Raw genomic sequence first — 18,843 nt, forward strand, 5'->3', positions numbered from 1 at the left:
TTAACATGCCACTAGATATATTAAAGAAAGGTACAAAGATCCCAACGGAAAAAAATGTTCAAGCATACCCCTATATTGACTTATGGGTAGTACGCTGATCGCAAGAAATTTCTTGGCCTATCTCGATGCGTGGAAAATTCAGGCAAGGAATCGCTCAAAAAATAATAAAGCGTCGCTTTATTCCGGATCCTAGTACGGAGCTGAAACGAAACGTCAAATCAAATGGGGCTTGCTGTGTTAAATTTCTTGACCATTCCGGTAACGGAAAAATAATGCACTGAACGAAAATTACTTGAGCGATTCCGCTTGAAGTGCATACCTCGCATTAAGCTTGCTTACCAATATTTTGGACAAAAAAGGAAACAATGCTGACTGATAAGGGGCACGCCTTCGTTGAGATAATCCTCTGTAGATGATCTAAATGGTGGCTACGGTGGACACTGTTGCCGTTTTTTTTTTTTTTTATTATAAATGACTAACATGATCCATTAGGGTGCAACGACTTTCAATCCTGCCAATAGTATTGTACCAAGAAGGAAATAATAAAATAGGGTATTGGTTCCCTTCTTAAGCATGTGGCTCCCATTTTCATCTTACGAAAAACAATGGATCGAAGCGCTGTTTGTGTTTTGTTTCTTATTTTTGTATTTTTCGGTTAGAAGTGAGCACCCACGAAAACAAAAAGAACGATATCAATCGGTGCCGTAATCGCTTGTTTTCGAATAGAATGAATATGGGAGCGTGATATTAATGATGGAACACATACCCTACTATGCATCGGATTTACTTTATGGAGATTTAAACATTATTTCAATAATACTTAACTTCTTCTAAATTGTTCTCATCTTCCAAATTTCTATTTTCTAATTAAAAATCTGGCAAAAGTTATGTAAGGGGCAGGGGTGATAGAGCTGTGCAGTAGTTATAGCTAGAAATCAATATTTGCTCTAGAGTTATAGGAAATAATGGTCCTGTATACACTACATTTAATGGTTAATAATTCAAACGATCGGACACACCTGATTGCACTAATGGACTTGATGAAGAACATAAAAATATAAGATTAGGTGGAATCTCTTAATGCATCAAGAAAAATTGGCTGTATTAAAGTTAATCATCCATATTCAACAACACGTTTGTCGTCAGTTTCCAGTTAAATCCAAAATTTGCTGCGACCACTCATTATCTGTGACGTATGCGAAAGCTTTTATGGTGAGAATTCCCGCTTCCAAAGATGAAAGTGCAACTGTTCGATTGATGTAATTCCGAAAATTTTATAACGACCACCTACCGTGAGTATCGGCGAATCTTGATGCCTATTGTTGCGCACTTGCTGCTTGTCAACCCCACACGTCTTACGACGCAGCTCCGTTATCTTATCGAACCCGTCACTTGGCACGTCAATTTTCTATCGGATATTTTGCCAGCGGATCAATTCGCAACCCGCGTCCCGTATAAAAGAAGAATCGGCCGCTTATCGGAACCTAGTCTTGCTTCTGTCTCGATAACCGTAGCACCACACACAGTCAACATGTACAAGTTCCTCCTGATCGCCGCTCTGGTCCCAGCCATCCTGGCCCAGACCCCCGTCCGGCAATGTACGTAACCATAGAGTTCTATCACTTGAACTTTACACTAATCCAATTCTTCCTTTTGCCCCCACCAGGCCCCAACGGAGCTGGATTGCCCGAGTCGGTGGACATCAACGGCTGCACGACCTCCCCTTGCCCGATCCAGAATGGAGCCCCCATCCAGGCTGTGGCCCGTGGAATCACTAGCCCGGTTGCCACCAACGGAATGACCTCCTACATCGTGATCCGCCTGGCCGGTCTGCAGATTCCGTTCCCGATGCCCGATGGTCTGGAGGATGCTTGTGCCGTCGGAACCGCTCCCGGAACTTGCCCGGTTTCGGCCGGACAGACCTTCGACTACACCCTGGATCACGAGGGCCAGGCTCTGGCGCTGACCGGAGTCACCGTCCAGGTTGAGGTCGGTCTGCGTGCCGATGACAACTCCGTGATCGGTTGTCTGCTGTTCGATGCTCAGATTGTCGGTTAAAATAAAGGCTTAGTTTTAATGTACTTGAATGGTTTTTTTGCTGATAGTTTGTATGACCTCAGTGCTTGTCCTTTGACTTGCAGTCTTCTTCAGTGTCAGCTATCCCCTATGCAGGAAGACTGCAAGTGGTAGTCGGAATACGCATATCTTTCAAAGGATAAACATCCGAGGGTGGAATTAAAAGCGTTGCGTTAAGTGGAGCAAAGTGGGGAGTGACGTAGCTAAGAGATTTTATGTCACGCCATGGGCCTTTTTGTTTCAGGCATGCGGCACAGGCATTGACACTCTGTGCCCTGGCTAACAAGCCTAGGCTTAAGTGCCATTGAACGCTCTATGAAACGATTGCCTCAATTAATCAGGATAGTATCCGGATAGCGTAACATCGGCCAAACCGTCAGCGGAACCGCGGGAATAATGGAAAACGTGGAAGTAAAAAAAGAGAACATCACGAGCAGTTCAAAACACATTTGCACGCGACAACGCCTACTGCGCTTCCCATCAGAGGTACAAAAACTCACTACACTCAATTGAAGAGGGTTTTCAGCATAGAGCACCATGGTCTGGTAAAATAAGAGCTGGTTACTAAAGGTTTCCAAATTTCAGCGTACCCTATACTTACTGGTACGCTCCAAAGGAAATTACTTGCAATATTGCCTAATAAGCAATTCTTCCGGGAAAACCCCTCCATGCATAATTATTTTACAAAATGTTTGTGGAACTATCCTGGAAGGAACATTCTTGTTTGATTTTTTTATGTGTTTTGTAAGCTTCCATCTTAAAATTAAAAATTTCTTTAGGATTCAAAATGCATTCCTGATGTCCACCATGGATTGCTTCGAAAATTTCTCCAGGGATTGCTTTGAAGATTCTTTCAGAAATTTCCCCAGGAATTTTCCTCGGAACTTCTTCAGCAGTTTTAAAGCATTTTTTAAAAGATTAATCTTGAAACTCCACGGATTTCCTAAGAAATTTCTTCAGAAAAAAAATCTTCTGAGATTCCTTAGGGGTTCTATAGGAAGTTCATTCAAGGGTTGCTGCATTAGTTCAAGCTTGTATTGCTTCATGTATTTTTTTCCAGAAGATTCACTTTGGAATTTTTCCAAATACTTGTCTAGAAATTACTCAAGAAATTCTTCTAGGATTTTTTTCCAGAGATTTGTCCAGGAGTTCCTTCAAGCATATTATCAAATTATGCAATTACAGAAGGAGTTTCTTTTATAAAGATTTGGAAATTTTAATCTCCAAATAAATTTGTTATCAAAGGTCAAGTTCCATTAACATAGGCATGATTTGATGAAAAAAATGGAAGTCTATGGTGTAGAGTCAGTAGTGTGCGGTAGTTCGGCAGCAGCAAAGTTTCGCGCGCTCACTTTGCTAGATTTTTGCGAGAGTGAGTTTTTGGAGGCAAAGTGTACAGGCCGCGTTTTCATTCGGTCGTCGTCGTCGTCTATTTGACTGCTCATCTTCGTACGGGGCGATTTATGATACGATAAATGCAACAAACAACATTTTTTGCGATTTTAGTCAACAGACATTGAAATGTTCGTCACGTCAAGTGTCGGCCCAAGTTCCAAAACCACGTTGGTTCAAATCACTTTATTTTCTCTTTCGTTAATTTTTGCACTTCGAAAACTATCTGAATGGTTCGTCATCTTCGATGTCGGCATGTGTTTTGTTTTAGTCCAAATGAAAATAAGTGGTTTGATATTAATAGGGTTGCATGAATCACTCCACTTACCAAAGTGAACTCATATCATGCGCCCTTTCCCCTCCCCACTAACAAAAAGTCCTTCCCATGACAGACGTGGAGACGCAGAGGTGATCTCGGTCTTTAGTAAGCAACGCACGTCATAATAACATTCCTTTCCTTCCTCGATGACCGTAAGGACGTGGCCGGCGCCGTTATTGACCTAATAAAGTTAGGAATTCTCGAAGATGCACATTGAGGACGGTAAGCTACTCCCAAGCTCCGTCTGTTGGTTCCTTGTGCAACTTCGATTGTTCTGGTCAATCACGGAGTAGCAACTACGAATAGTACGGTCATCTATGCTCATGCTCATGCTCAAAAATGGAAGTCTATGGTGTAGTTCCAAAAAAAATCTTCATTGTAGGTCCTCAATGTCGCATAATTTTCTCGAGTTCTATTTTAGCCCAACTTCTACGCTATTGTTATATTCTGATCCATATACATACAATAAAGCTCTAAGCAAGCGAGATAGATAATAACCACTCAAAAAGAATAGAAAAATGACTTATAAATTGGTACAGAAATATCACCTGATAAACGCCTAAAAGTATGCAATGCATTATTCTTGTAATTTCATGTAATTTCGACTGCAGTGTTTAACATTTCTTATTTTTTTTTAACAAATCAAACAGTGCTCACAATGTGTGGTAGAAGCAAACGTTAAAATGCTGTAGAAGTTAGATTTTACACAGATAATGATTCCTAATAAAGTAATTGAGTTGTTCCTTCAGCACCCCACAAACTCTCTTTACGTACTCACCATACGTAAACTTTTCAGAAGTTTTTCGTAGAAAATCGTACTGTTCCATTTAATTTGTATCCTTTTACAGATACGTATTTCGACCTCAACTGTGAGGTCGTTTTCGGTGTCTCATATTTACAGGTTTTCCACTAACACGCCCAGGTTCATCATCATTCCATGTTTTGATATCAAATTTCAACCTGGTATACTCGACACGGCTTCTCCACTTATGTTTGTACTACTCCATGATTGCTTATTCGTGAACAATTTGTGGGTTTATGGTGTTATTCTGGGCGCTATCAAAGTTTTATCGAAAAGATAATATGAAATCTCCGGAGGAATCCCGGGAGGATTTACAGAAGGAATTCTGAGAGGCATATCTGGTAGAGTTCTGAGGGAATCTCAACTGAAAGCTTGGTGGGAATCCCTGAAATAGTGACAGAAGAAATCCCGGGAGGAATTGCTGTATAAATCCCGAGCGAGGATCCCGGCTCATAGAAAGAATTCCATTAGGATTATCTGATTATGTTTCGACAGATCACTTTGAAAGTACACTAAAAATATGAAAGAATGCTGGGTAAAACTTCTGAAAGAATTCTCTCATGATTTTCCAAAGCAATTCTGGCAGAAATCTCTGAAGTTATTCCTGAAGGAATCCAGTAAAGAACACCTGACTGAATCCTTAGAGAGATCATGACAGGCATGCCGGCCAGAAGCTGAGTAGGCATTCCTGCAAGATCCATAGAAGATCTCTCTATGATCTAGGATTGCCTGAAAACAATCTCGGAAGAAACATATAGGGTGCGGGCACCGGTTTTGGCCAGTCTAAGGAAAATCATTTTTATAAAAATAGCCAATAATCCAATAAAAACTACCAATGTGTCAAATGAAAGGTTTCGATTTATACTTTATTAGAAAAATGCAGAAATCAAGCTAATACTTGATTTTTGTATTAAAAGTGACACTGGCCAAAATAGAAGCATTGCCGCAGTTTTGGCCAAATTCTCAGCTTTGGTTTCTATTTTGGCCAATCACGTGTATTTCTTATGGGAGTGGCCAAATTAGAAGCATCCTGGCCAAAATAGATATATGGGAGCTGATTTTTTAAGGAAAATTATTTTTTTCTTCCAGTTTTTAATCAAAATGTATGGTTTTCACAACTGTAATCATCATATTATATTAGAATCTACTAGTAAAAAATAAATTTATGCCGATTTAGATCGTAACAGGCTGAATACCGCACTATGGCCAAAATTCCGGGCTGGCCAAAACTGAAGCTTCTACCCTATGTTTTCATTTTTTTTTTCGGGAGGAATCTCTTAAGGAATAACAGCAGGAATCCTGGAAGGAATCTTTGAAGGAATTCCAGCACAAATCCCTGGAAGAATGCAGAAAAGAATAACTGACAGAATCCTTTCAGGATTTTCCAAAGCAACTCCTGCAAAAATCCCTGAAGAGAACTCCGGAGCAATCCATACAGCAATCTCGGAAGCAATATCTGAAGGAATCCCGGGAATAAACCTGGGAAGATTCTCGAAAGGAATGCCTGAAGAAATCCTGAAAAGAATCCCTGAAGGTATCTCAAAAAAGTACCTCAGCTCATCTAATCTCATTTCAATTCTTCACACTACTCTCTAGCCTCTACCTTACTGTCTTCTTTGCCCTCTATTCCAACCCTCTATCCTACGCTCTATCATAACCTTTAACCCTACCGTCTGCCCTACCCTCTTAACTATCCTCTACCACAAACACTGCCCTATCCTTTACTGTACCCTCTAGTCTATATTGTGCTTAATGTGTCATGATGCATCACCAAGTTTTCAAACGAATCATTGACTTATTGCTTTTCAATGATTATTTGCCTCGCATTTTTGAAGTGATACGAAACTGCCAATTCTGCAGCAACGCAGCTGAAAAAGTATCATCGCAATCACTGCAAATGAGTATATAGGATGATACTTTTCCATACGAATATTCGCTTTGGCGCCAGAGAATTATCACTTTGAAACTTCGAGCCACATATCCAACATGGCTGCCGATGCTGATGATGCCGTAAAAAGCCTTAATCGTACCGTCTACCCTACTCTCTACCCTAACATTTTTCCTACCCTGAAACCTACTCTCTATTCTACCCTTCTTCCTACCGTCCACCCTATCCTCTACCCTAACTTTCTATTCCACTCCCTCTACTCTATCCTTCACCCAAACTCTCTACCCGACCGTCTGCTCCACCCTTTATCCTACCCGCTACCCTACCATCTACCATGACCCTCTACCCTGTGTCTCATAAAGCCCGATTGGCAGATGCCCATATTGCATGATATTATAGCTCAAACTACCATTCCGTGGCCACCATCTTAGGTATGGTCCGCCATCATGGGTTTCAAAATGGCGTCGGATATTCATTTTTGAGTTCTATCCATGAAGCCCGATCGATAGATACCCATATTGCATAGTATCCGAAGCAGCATTGCCGTTAAAAACATATATTCTGGAGTTTTGACCGCCATCTTGGAACCTAAGCCGCCATCTTGAATTCCAATATCCCTGCTACCACCTCCGCATCCTAAGGAATATGTATACCAAATTTGATTGAAATTTCTTGACGCATTTCAGAGTTATGCCTATGTTGCGGCATACATATATACATACAGACATATAAACATACAAATAGACAAACATATGTACGAGCATATTAACATACAATAATACATACATCGACTTTTGTATGTATTGATTAACAACTCTGCCGAAGAAATGAACTGTAAATTATTAACCATAGTCAAGATTCCAGGGAAATATTTTTTTTTTCGCATTGGAAATGAAGCTCATTGATCGTGACATACGCATTCTTTGCAGCCACCTAGTGAACCAGTCACAAACTATATTTTCCACTATGAGCAAGGTATGGGTGTGGAGAACATCTTCTCTGAAGAAAGTATTCTAAAATTTTGCATAATTCTGGAGATATTCACATCAAAAGGACTGTCCTATTTATAGGACGCTGGGCGGATATGGGTTAAAAAAATAGGAAATTCTACCAGAAACTTTTTCAGATTTCTTTTTTCTTGTAATTCTCTAGAGTATAACTCAATTTAATCAGAGATTTTCTCGGGCATTTGTTTGGAAAACTCCCTTGAAAATACCCAAGAGAATCTTCTGGAAGTTCCTCCAGGTAGTCCTCTAGGCATTGCTTTGGATTAATTTGGACCTTCCTTCTGGGATTCTTTCAGAATTATTTTTCCAAAGATTCTCTCAGCAATTCGTGTAGAACAGTTCCTGTACACTCCAGAATATCTTATTTAGCATTTTTCAAGGAATTGTTTAATGAATTTTTCTATGAACACTTGCAGAGGGCTCCCGGTCTCCAGTTCATCCTGATATTTTTTTCTACGATTATCTTGAAAAAACATTTTTTTCAGTGGTTCTCTAATTCTCTAAAAAAAACCTCCAAGAATTTATTTCAGAAAATTTTCCAGGTACTAGGGTAAGTGTACCAATTATGGCTATAGTACCAATTATTCGCCATAGTTGATCTTCACCATTTAACGACTTTTAGGTATCGTGCACTTCGAATGTGAATCTTAATGCTATTGTAAGGTAACTATTCGAAAAATGCTTTATCTACTTCAAAAACGACTGATCAATTTCAACCCGGAGATCAATTTGACCCCGGTTTACGGTACATGGTTCCTATCATTGGCACACGCTGTAATCAATACTAAAAGTAGTTTTGTCTCCGTTTCTATATTTTTCCTGTTAAGTATGGAAACTAAGCTGTCTTTTAACTTATTGATGACATTCGTTGGTCTTCTCGTATTTTTTTAATAAATAGCTTTCCTTAGGTAGTGCCATAATTGGTACACGCACCCTACTTTAGCAATTTTTGTGTACCTTCAGATATTGTACAAGATTTTTTCTGAGAATTCCTTCAGAGGTATTTACAGCAAGCAGTTCTTGCACCAGAAAATCCTCCAGGGTTCCCTTAGAAATTTATTAAGAGAGGAAGCAAAACATATCCCCCAGTACCTTTGTCTGTGAGTTCTACAGATTTTTTTAAGATTCTTTAATGAATTCCTGTACAGAGTCCAGTAAGAGTCCCTCCAGAAGCTACTCAAGAAATTTTTCTAAAAGCTCTCATGTTTTTTTTTGAGAATGAAAGAGATATCTTAAGATGTTTCTCAAAATAATCTCCTGGATATTATCCAAGGCATTAATCCAGGACTTGCGCAAGAGAAAACTTCAAAAACTGCTTCAGCAATGTTTGGCCAGGAATTTCATTCCAATATCCAATATTTATTCTGAAATTTCCGGGTATCTGCAGAAGTTTTTAAGGGATTTCTTGAAACGATCTTTCAAGGATGTTATAAAAATTCATCAAAGGATTCTTTAATATTTCTTAGGAAATTTCTGCAAGAATTTCTGAAAATTACCTGGAGAAATATCCACGGAAATATCTGAAAAATTTGATCGCTAAAGACATTCGAGGAGATATTTTTTATTAAACCGCAAGAGCAATAGAAAACTATAATGTTTTTTTTTTAAGAAATCACTGGAAGAACTTCAAAAATAATTTTTGAAGAAACGTTGGAAATAATTACCGAAGCAATCTCTGTATGATTTGTATAGAAGTTTTAATAAGAGTATCCGAAAACTCCACGTAAAAAAAAGAAATGCCTTGCTAAATTTCCTGAAGAAATCACTTGGTAAATATCTTCTCCACGCAGAAAAAATTATGTTAAAATCAAAAATATTTGAGGTAAATTCAAATAAGATGTCAATTTGTTCTAGCCACAAAAATAAAACTGTTTGGAGCAAATCGAACGTCACATTTGAAGCAAATGCAATCCATGTTTGAAACAAAAATGCATCTTCTGACAGATTATGTTAGAAATAAATGTGAATATTTTTGTTTTTTTTGTGGCAGATCGGCCCTACGGAAATATTTGTTTTTCCATTAAACTTTCTAGGAAAAACTCACCTGCCGTATTGTACTTTCAATGCCAACATCATGTATATATCTATTAAATAACATACGCTCCCGAAAACAGCAGGATTTCTTGAAGACTTTCGGTGAACCTTGCCTTTTTTGCAGGAGGAAAATTTGTTTGATGTTGCAGCTGGAACTTGTGAGTTTTGTTTATGTTTTCGACGGCGGAACGATGGGCTCCTCAATGGGTATTGTCGCAATAAATGTGTCATTGAGTTAGTTTTAAAAAATTTAATTTTAGTTTCAAATATTTTATCAGTTTACCGAATAATCATGAATATTTTTGTTTCAAACGAACGAAATTTGTCTCCGTGTCAAAGGAATTTCACTTGCTCCCTCTTTTATCTCGCTCTTTCTTGTGTTTAACAAAAATAATTAGCGAGATAAAAGAAAAAGCTGCGCACTTTTAGTACTTAGAAAGCTTAGGTAGCACTTTTGAATGAATCTTTGGACGAATATTCGAAGAAATCCCAGGGAAACTTCTGAAAAAAAAAAATCTCAGGATGAATAAATCAAGAGCTTTCGGCAGAAACTTCTTGGAAAACTCTTGATGGATTTTCTGGATGAAATTTTTGAACAAATCTCTGTTGGACTTTCTGAAAAAATACCCGACAGAATATCTGGAAAATATTCTGAAGAAACCACGGGAAAAATGTATTGAAGAATCTTTGAAATTATTTTTTGGAGGAATTTCCGATGATTTTTTTAAAGAATCTTTAGAAGAACGTCAGAAGTAATTCCTGGTTGGGTTTCAAAAGAAACCTATGGAACACTACCTGAAAGAGTTCTTGGAGATTGTATTTTTTGGAGAAATTTATGGCCGAATGTCTTAAATTCTTAAGGAATTCATGGATTAATTTTGGAAGCCATAGAAAGCCACAGAATTTTTCTTTGGACTTGAAATCTTTATTATGGACAAATCATATGAGGAATTGATGAAGGAAATTTCAAAAAGTATCACTGGAAGAATTTCCGAAGAAGTATGCGGAAAATTTTCTAACGAATACCTTGGAAGAACTTGTGCTTTTCTCAAAGAACCGCTAGAAGTATTTCTAAAGGAATGATTTCTTGAAAGAATTCTCGTACGGATTCCTGAATAAATCTATTGCGGATTTTTTTCTAGGGTAACTAAAAAAATTCAGGAGGATCCTCCAACGAAACGTAATCGTCCCCTGTTATCGGTTCCTTCGGGGTACTTCGGAGGTTCCTGAAGTGGTAAATTCCAGTCATGGTCATCTTGCATCAAACCACAACAACTACCAAAAATCATGAAGAAAGAGCCGTCGCACGACATGTTTTGGTATCAAAGGGCAATGGTCCCCTGTTAACGTCCCCGGAGCACCTCGGAGGTTCCCAGAGTGATCAACGTTGAAGAAAGAACCGTCGCATGGCATGCTCTGTTGAAAAAAAAACATAATTTTCTCATGTTATCGGTTCACCTCGGGGCAGCTTGGAGGTCCCAAGAGCGGCCAACGATGGCCATAGTCCTCAGCAAACAACTAGCACTGAAACGGACAGTGGTATGAGGTAGTGCTATATGCAAAATATGGTTCCCTTCGTAGTCGATTACCGGTGGCCACCGTTCCCGGAACCAGTATTTTATTCCATTATCACATTTTTAAGATAATTGGCTTCTTTAGCGGTGTTGAGACAATCCAATATTCTGAATCTGCATGTCAAACTGAACCGAAATCCAAATTTTCATCAATTTTGATGCTCGGGAACCTATTTAAAAATCAATTTGAAGTTTGTATGGGAGCAATTTGTCGAATCACCCCTCGCCGCATTTTGTACTGGGCGCAGCTGTCAAGCAGTTGCCTAGCTATCAAAAGGTGATTTCAAAAAATCTCTTTGAAATTGATTTTAGGTATTAAAATAAAGTTCTTAAAGTCTTCAAGAACTTCCTCCAGAAATCGTTTTAGAAATTCCTCATGCAATTACTGCAAAAAAATACTCAGGGAAATTTCTCTGGAAATTCCCCCAGAAACTCTTCAGTGGAATTCTCCAGAAAATCCTGCAGGAATTTCTCCAGAGATTTCTCCAGGAACTCTCAGATATTTTTTTGTGAATTTCTCCGGAAATTGCTTTGGGAATTCCTCCTGAAATTCCTCCAGAAATTCCTAAGGGAATCCTTTCTGAAATTCTTCTGGAAATAATTAAAGAAATCCCTCCAGAAATTCATTCGGACATTCCTCCAAGAAGTTCCTCCGGAAATTATTCAAGAAACTCCCCCCTGACGTCCTGCAAAATCCCATCGAAAATTCTTTCAAACAATCCTACAGAAATTTCTTCAGCAAATCCTCCAGAAATTTCTGATTTCTCCAGAAATTCCTTTGGGAAATTCACCATTAATTACACTGGTAATTCTTCTAGAAATTCCCCCTCAAGGAATGCTTCCAGAAATATCTCCGGGAATTCTTCCAGAAATTTCTTTGAGAATTTCTCAAAAAATCCTTCAGAAACTCTTCCAGAAATTCCTCTGAAAATTTATCAAGAAACCCCATTAGAAATTCCTCCGGGAATACCTCCATTAAGTCCTTTGGGAATTCCTCTAAGATTTTTTTTTCTCCAGGCATTGCTCAAGAACTTTATCTGGGAATCATTCCAGAAATGACTCCGGGAATAGCTCAAGAAATTACTCCGGAGATTTCTTCACAAATTCCTCTGGAAATACCTTCAGAAAAAAATCTTGGCAATTCTTCCGGGAATTCCTCAAGAAACTCAGGTGTTCAAAAACTTCACCGAGAACTCCAGCAATAATTTCTCCGGGAATTCCACTAGGAATTCTTCAGAGAATTCTTCTAGAAATTCGTCCGCAAACTCTTCAGCGAATTCCTCCACAAATTCCTCTGGGAATACATCCTTCGGTAATACCTCCAGAAAGTGCTCTGGGAATTCCTCTAGATATTCCTCCAGGAATTCATTAACAAATTTCTCAGGAAATTTCTTTCAAAAGTCCTACGGGAAGTCTTCTAGTAGCAATTCCTCCAGAAATTTCTTCAGAAATTCTTCCTGGAAATCCAGAAACTTATCCAGAAATTCCTCCAGAAATTTCTCCAGAAATTTCTCCGGGAGTGCATCCAAAAAATCCTCTGGGAATTCGTTTGGAAAGTCCTTAGAGAAATCGTCCAGAAATTCTTCTGAAAATTCATTTAGTTAATTCCCTAAGAAATTCTCAGATAATCCTCAAAGAATTCTCTCAGCGAACTCCTTAAGGAAATTCCACAGAAAATCCACAAGCAATTCCCTAAGGGATTTCTCAAAAAAAATCCTCAAGGATTATTCAAGGAATTATATCATGGATTCCTTAAATAATATACCCAGAAAATTTATTAGTAATTTCCTAAGGGACTCTTCAGGAGGAATTTCCTAAGAAATAACATCAAGGATTCTACAAGAAAAATACCCACGGAATCCTCGAGGAATATCCACAGGAATAATCCAAGAAATTACCTCAGGGATTATTCAAGGAATTTCATCGAGGAATTTTGAAATGTCCTCAGAGAATCCTCAAGGGATTTCTTCAAGGATTCCACGAGCATTTTCCTCTGAAAATGATTGAAGAATTCCCTCCGAAAATTCTCAAGGAGATCACACCGAGAATAATCAAAGAATTCCCTCAGAGATTACTCAAGAAATTACCTCTGGGATTCCTCAGGACATATCCCTCGCGGTTAAATAACTCAAGAAATTTCCTCAAGAATTAATCAAAGAATTTTTCTCACGGATTTCTCAAGAAAAATCTTCAAGATATACATATTCAAGACTTTAACTCAGAGAATCCTTTACCAATTTTCTCAAACAATCCTTAAGATTTTTTTCGGAGGTTACTCTAGAAATTACCACTGATAACTCAAGAAATCTCTTTGAGTTGTTTCTCAAGGAAATCTGAAAAAAAAATTCGTGAGTTATTTTTCCGTAGGAGAATTTCTTGAGGATTCTTTGGGGATATTTCCTGAGGAATCCCTGAGGTAATTTATTGAGCAGTCCCTGGGGAATTCCACAATTAATGTCGAAGACAAGTTCTTGAGAAATCCCTGAAGGAATTCCTTAAGCATTGTTTGAGGAAATTATTTTATGATTTTTTTTTTGAAGAAATTCCTCGTGGAATTCCTGAAGAAATTCCTAGAAGGTTATCTGAGAATCCATTTTCAAAATTCCTTGAGTAATCCCTGAGGAAAATTCTCGAGGAATCCCTTAGGGAATCTCATGTGGATTCTCTGTGAAAATTGCTCAAGGGCTCTCTGGAATTTGTTGGAGAATTTCCGGAGGAATTTCTGGAAGAATTTTCGGAAGCATTTCTGGACGATATCTCTGAGGACTTTCTGGACGAATCCCCAGAGGATTTTCTGGAGGAATTTCTAGATGAATTCCCGGAGGATTTCTAAGGGGAATTTCTTCATGAATTTCCAGAGAAATTTCTTGATTAATGCCTAGAGCAATTTCTGGAGGTTTCTGGAGAAATTCCTGAAGTAATTTCTTGAGGATGTTTTGGGATACCTGAGGGAATTTCCGAAGGAATCGCTGACAAAATTCCCTAGAACTAAGAAATCCCTGATTTCCTGAAATTATTCTTGGAGGACTCTCTGAAGGATTTTTTGAAAAAAACAATCATGAAAGATTTCCTGAAGAAACATACGGAAAAAAATCTCCGAGGATAGGTTCAAGGCAGGAGAAGAATTGATTTAGTAGAGAGTGAAGGGTTGGTATTATAAAATTACTCGTCTGTCAAATTTCAAATGGGCCGCCGTCGTAGTTATTTTTTTAACTTTTTGATGGCAAATAACTATCGAAGTGTCTAATTTTAACTAAAAGTTAAACGAACAAGTGAAATGGTTCACGGGTTTGTTTATCGTTCTTTTGACGTTGCTTGATTATCAGTCACGCACGCAGCCACTTGTCTTAAAGCTCGGATTATCTCTCTGTAGTACTCCAAATTCAGCGTACTAAATGAAAATCTAGGATAATACCGCTTGATGCGTAACGAAATCGAGGATAATACCAGATTCTCGTGAAATACGCTGTGGTGCTTATCACCATTAGAGCATCTCCAGGAGCGTTATAAAATGCATCTGGAACTGCATCTTGACCATCTTCAGCAGGCGTTTCAAATGTATAAATTCGAACAGTTTTGTTTCAAAATTTGTAACTGGCATACGACCTCGTTCTATTTTTGCACGAACTTGAAACAAGATTTTGACGCGTTCTGTTTATGTTGTTGCCATGGCAAATCATATGTATGCCCTCTGGGAACATTAATCTACCAACGCAGTTTATGATTTATTAGTTAGTTAACAAATAAATTTACCGATTTCCGTAAGAAGTATGGAGGATTTAGAACTGCTGCTGAAGACGACCATGTTTGAGTTCTATTTTTGACAGTTACAAAATTTGTAATCGTTTTATAAATATAACTAGAACTGAAACGCTCCTGGAGATGCCCTTAATGTTATTCCTAAATGTTGCACGTATGTTAAAATCAAAATTTGCTTCAAATCTTTCCTTATCAAACTGAAATAGATGGACAAGTTTTAGAATATAAGGTTGACAAAAATACTCAAAGTCACTCTTAGGGCATCTCCAGGAGCGTTATAAAATGTATGGGAGTTTTAGATGAATCTAGAACTGTATATCGGTCATCCTTAGCAGCTGTTTCAAATTTATAAATTCGAACAGTTTTGTTTCAACATTTGTAACTGGGATACGACCCCGTTCTATTTTTGCACAAACTTGAAACAAGATTTTGGCGCGTTCTATAGAGGCTTGCAGCAAAAACTTAACCTCATCGAATTCTCATACGATTTGTAAACTTGCCCTCAATTTTTTTAAGGGTAAGCCCAGCTTTATGGACCAACGCCGAAGGAATGAAAGAGAAGGATAATACTGACGTCACTGTGCAGGCTCTCATTTACAGGGGATAGACAAAATAATCAGGGACAGGTAAAATTTCCACTTTTCAAAAAATGTTCAACTATCTGTAACTTTTCGAAAAGTGCATCGAATATTCTCAAAATTTTACTGTAAGTTCATCAACTAGTTGTGTATCAATGGTCAAAATTTGGAAAAGATCGGGCAATTTTCCACGAAGTTATAAAGATTCTTGAAAAAAGTTAAAGTTATCCGATAGCCAACTTTGAGCTGTTATATCTCCGGATTCAATGAACCGATTGCAATGAAATTTTGACCATTCATGACTTATATAATGAGCTCTGGAAAACTCAACTTGAAATTTTCAACAAGAGAAGAAGTTATAGCGATTTTATTTTTTTCACGGTTTTTTAGCAAATTGGTCTATTTTTAATATTACTTTTCCAATTTATTGGCGGCTATGTTGTTACTTTCCATCAAAACACATTTATATATGAGTCAATTAGAGAGAAATTTAGTGAACTATAGATTGCGTCTTGGATTTTGAAATGATGTTGAAGTTTTGGATAATTTGTTCTTTTATTAGAAAAATAATCTAATCGTTATAATTTTCTTCCGTTTTAAGAATTTTAAGTTAAGTCAACGGTATTTCATAGCTCATTATAAAAGTAATAACTGGTCAAAATTGCAATGCATTCGGTTCATTGAACCCGGAGATATAACAGATCAAATTTGGCTATCGGATAATTTTACCTTTTCCAGTAACCTTTATAACTTCGTGGAGAATGGCCCGATCTTTTCCAAATTTAGACCACCAATATACAACTAGTTGATGAACTTACAGTAAAAATTTGAGAATATTTGATGCACTTTTCGAAAAGTTACAGCTAGTTGAACATTTTTTGAAAAGTGAAAATTTTGCCTGTCACGATCATTTTGTCTATCCCCTGTATGTGCATTACTCTTACTATCGCGACCAAATAAATCCTAATCGGGAAGAAGACCGTGTCGTGTATTTCCATATAACTAGTGGATCATATCACCTACCAAAGGTAGCTCCAAGATCTACACCTTACACTATCCTACTAACAAATACTCCTCGCCGAGACAGCTGTGGATTCCACGGTTTCTAATAACAACGGTTGTCGAACAAACATTCCTTCCGCTTTTCCGATGACCGTAAGGACGTGGCCGGCGCCGTTAGTTACTTTAAAAAATTGAGCTCTAGAAATGTGCACATTGAGAGTATGTAGCTAGTCCCAAGTACCATTCATTGGGTCTCTGTGCAACTTCGATTGTTCTGGTCAATTACGGAGTAGCACAGGGGTTCTCAAACTTTTTCAGCTTGCGACCCACTTTTGGTTGTTGTGGAATTTGGCGACCCACCAGCACGTATTTCTTTTGAATAAACACATTTTATCGCTTTCAATGGTTCTGATAAATTTATGTAGCGCCTAATCTTGCAAATCATTGAGTTGGTTTGGGGTTTGTCAAGCATAGTTTGCACCCCCCCCCCCCCCCCCAACTGAACAGATGTGCTAGAACAGGGATTCTCAAACTTTTTACCCAACCCAATATTTTCCCATACTTAAAATCAGAAAAACCAGGCTTTGCCCCCTCAATAATTTGACCAAGTTGGCGAGTCTGTTTAGAATTATAGTACTGTTGAATGGTTAGATGAGTTTTCTATTTCAAATCAATTTGGCTGATTTGTTTTCTGTACAAGCCAAAATTATCGAATTCAGCATACTTTTACTGAAGTAAAGCGTTACCTAATTTTGGCAAAAATAAACAGATTATTCAGAGGAGATTTCCAAACTTACAGTTGTTTCTTGTTGAAATTAGGTATTTTGTTTCTGATTTTTGGCGATTCATTTTTTTTTTCTGAAATTCCAACTGCTGAACTTGGCGTGTAAATCTAACAAAAAATGCAAACTGCAGGTAACTACTTCAACTCATTTTTTTCAAAACACAAGGAAAATCTGAAATCTTACCAGAATCCTAAAACTTCTGGTTGAAAACTCATAGTTTCAGAATTTATTTCAGAACGCAGACAGTAGTTTCAATTTTAAATAAAGAATGAAGGTAAACCTCATTTATAGATATGGCTCTTCCGATTGTCCAAGAGAGCAAACGGAAATATTGTAATCATTTTATATCAGTTAATTACAACATTCATTACACTATCGCCCAAATCTTCGCGCCCCATTAAAAATCAGCCCGCGACTCACCAGTGGGTCGCGACCCATAGTTTGAGAAACGCTGGAGTAGCAAATATGATGTGTACGGTTATCTTTGCTTTGATTTGCTTTTCAATTTAAATTCATAAATATACAAGAAGCTACCCGTTAAAAATCGGGCAAAACTCAATGTAATGAAGAACGGTTGACAGCGTAAGAAAATTATCTGTTAAATGCAGTGCGAGTGTTCTATTTTCATAGTATCCCTTTGAAAAAGGTCCAATAAAAGAGCCAAAACGTCGGGCAAAGAAAAAAAATGGGAGAAGCAAAACACTCCGTTATCTCTACACATCTGGCCAAGTCCTTGCAAGCATTCTATAATTCTTATCATCATCTTAGAAATCGTCCAAAACTTAACGGCTTCCAATAGATGATAGGATGGAAATAGCGAATAATGAAATTTGGTAATACAACAATATTGTGAACAAATAATTAATTGGAAAGAGCTCACCTAGTTTCATATCGAATCACACCCAAAGGCGAACGCGAGTGAAGTACATATGCCCAAAAAGGAACAACACTATAATATTCTGCATAACGACAAGACTTGGACTGCTGAAAACCGCAAGATAGAGTTCATCAAAGCACTTTAAAATAATCAAAGACATCAATTTGCTAAAAAGTGTCATTCACAGCCCAACAACAACCGGACCGGAAAACCTCGGCCGGATCAATATTTGCGTTTCCTTTCAAATGTAATCACCGATGAATATTTGATTGATTTCCCCGACGACATTTAATGTCCAGAAAGAATTGACCGTCGTCGCGTCACCGTCGTGTTTCATGTCCAACGTCAACCGCAATCCAACGAAAAGCCGAACTATCAAACAAACAGACAAAACGGAGAGACACCTTCACAGCACGTCATTTCATCTTCAAGGAAATCAATCATATCGACGGCAAATTATATCCACCCCGACCTTTGTTGCGTCCTCCCTAGGACGCAGTCGGAAAATTCTGTTTGTTTTTCAATTTCCCCTTGGGGTGGAATCACTGCCGACGAGCTGTGGCTATACTCTGCCCGTCCGGAAATTGGCCTCAGGCAGCCTTCCTACCTACCTGTTGACAGTCCATTGCCAACTACTTACCCTAATCGCAGTCGCCCGGTCCGATCCGTCCATCAGCCAGTAGTCGTGTCGCACGCAGTAGGCCATAAGAAACGCCAACAGTGAATTGTGAAAGAACAGTAAAACAATCA

The 18,843-nt window shown here is 38.1% G+C and overlaps 1 protein-coding gene across 1 annotated transcript; it reads left to right on the forward strand.

Annotated features, from left to right (window-relative positions):
• Positions 1-1,440: 1,440 nt before the first annotated feature.
• On the forward strand, positions 1,441-2,081 carry LOC109406196 (NPC intracellular cholesterol transporter 2-like). Its single transcript, XM_062851384.1, has 2 exons — positions 1,441-1,598; positions 1,667-2,081. Exons 1-2 carry the CDS (start codon positions 1,532-1,534, stop codon positions 2,056-2,058), a joined length of 459 nt encoding a protein of 152 aa, XP_062707368.1. The 5' UTR covers positions 1,441-1,531; the 3' UTR covers positions 2,059-2,081.
• The last annotated feature ends 16,762 nt before the right edge of the window (positions 2,082-18,843 follow it).

Source organism: Aedes albopictus, chromosome 1, assembly GCF_035046485.1.
Source record: "Aedes albopictus strain Foshan chromosome 1, AalbF5, whole genome shotgun sequence".
In the NCBI taxonomy this organism is placed as follows: Eukaryota; Metazoa; Arthropoda; class Insecta; order Diptera; family Culicidae; genus Aedes; species Aedes albopictus.

Coding starts and splice junctions, on each gene's coding strand:
- LOC109406196 (XM_062851384.1), top strand. CDS start 1,532: ATGTACAAGTTCCTCCTGATCGCCGCTCTGGTCCCAGCCATCCTGGCC. Junction 1,599..1,666: donor CCAGACCCCCGTCCGGCAAT/GTACGTAACCAT, acceptor TGCCCCCACCAG/GCCCCAACGGAGCTGGATTG.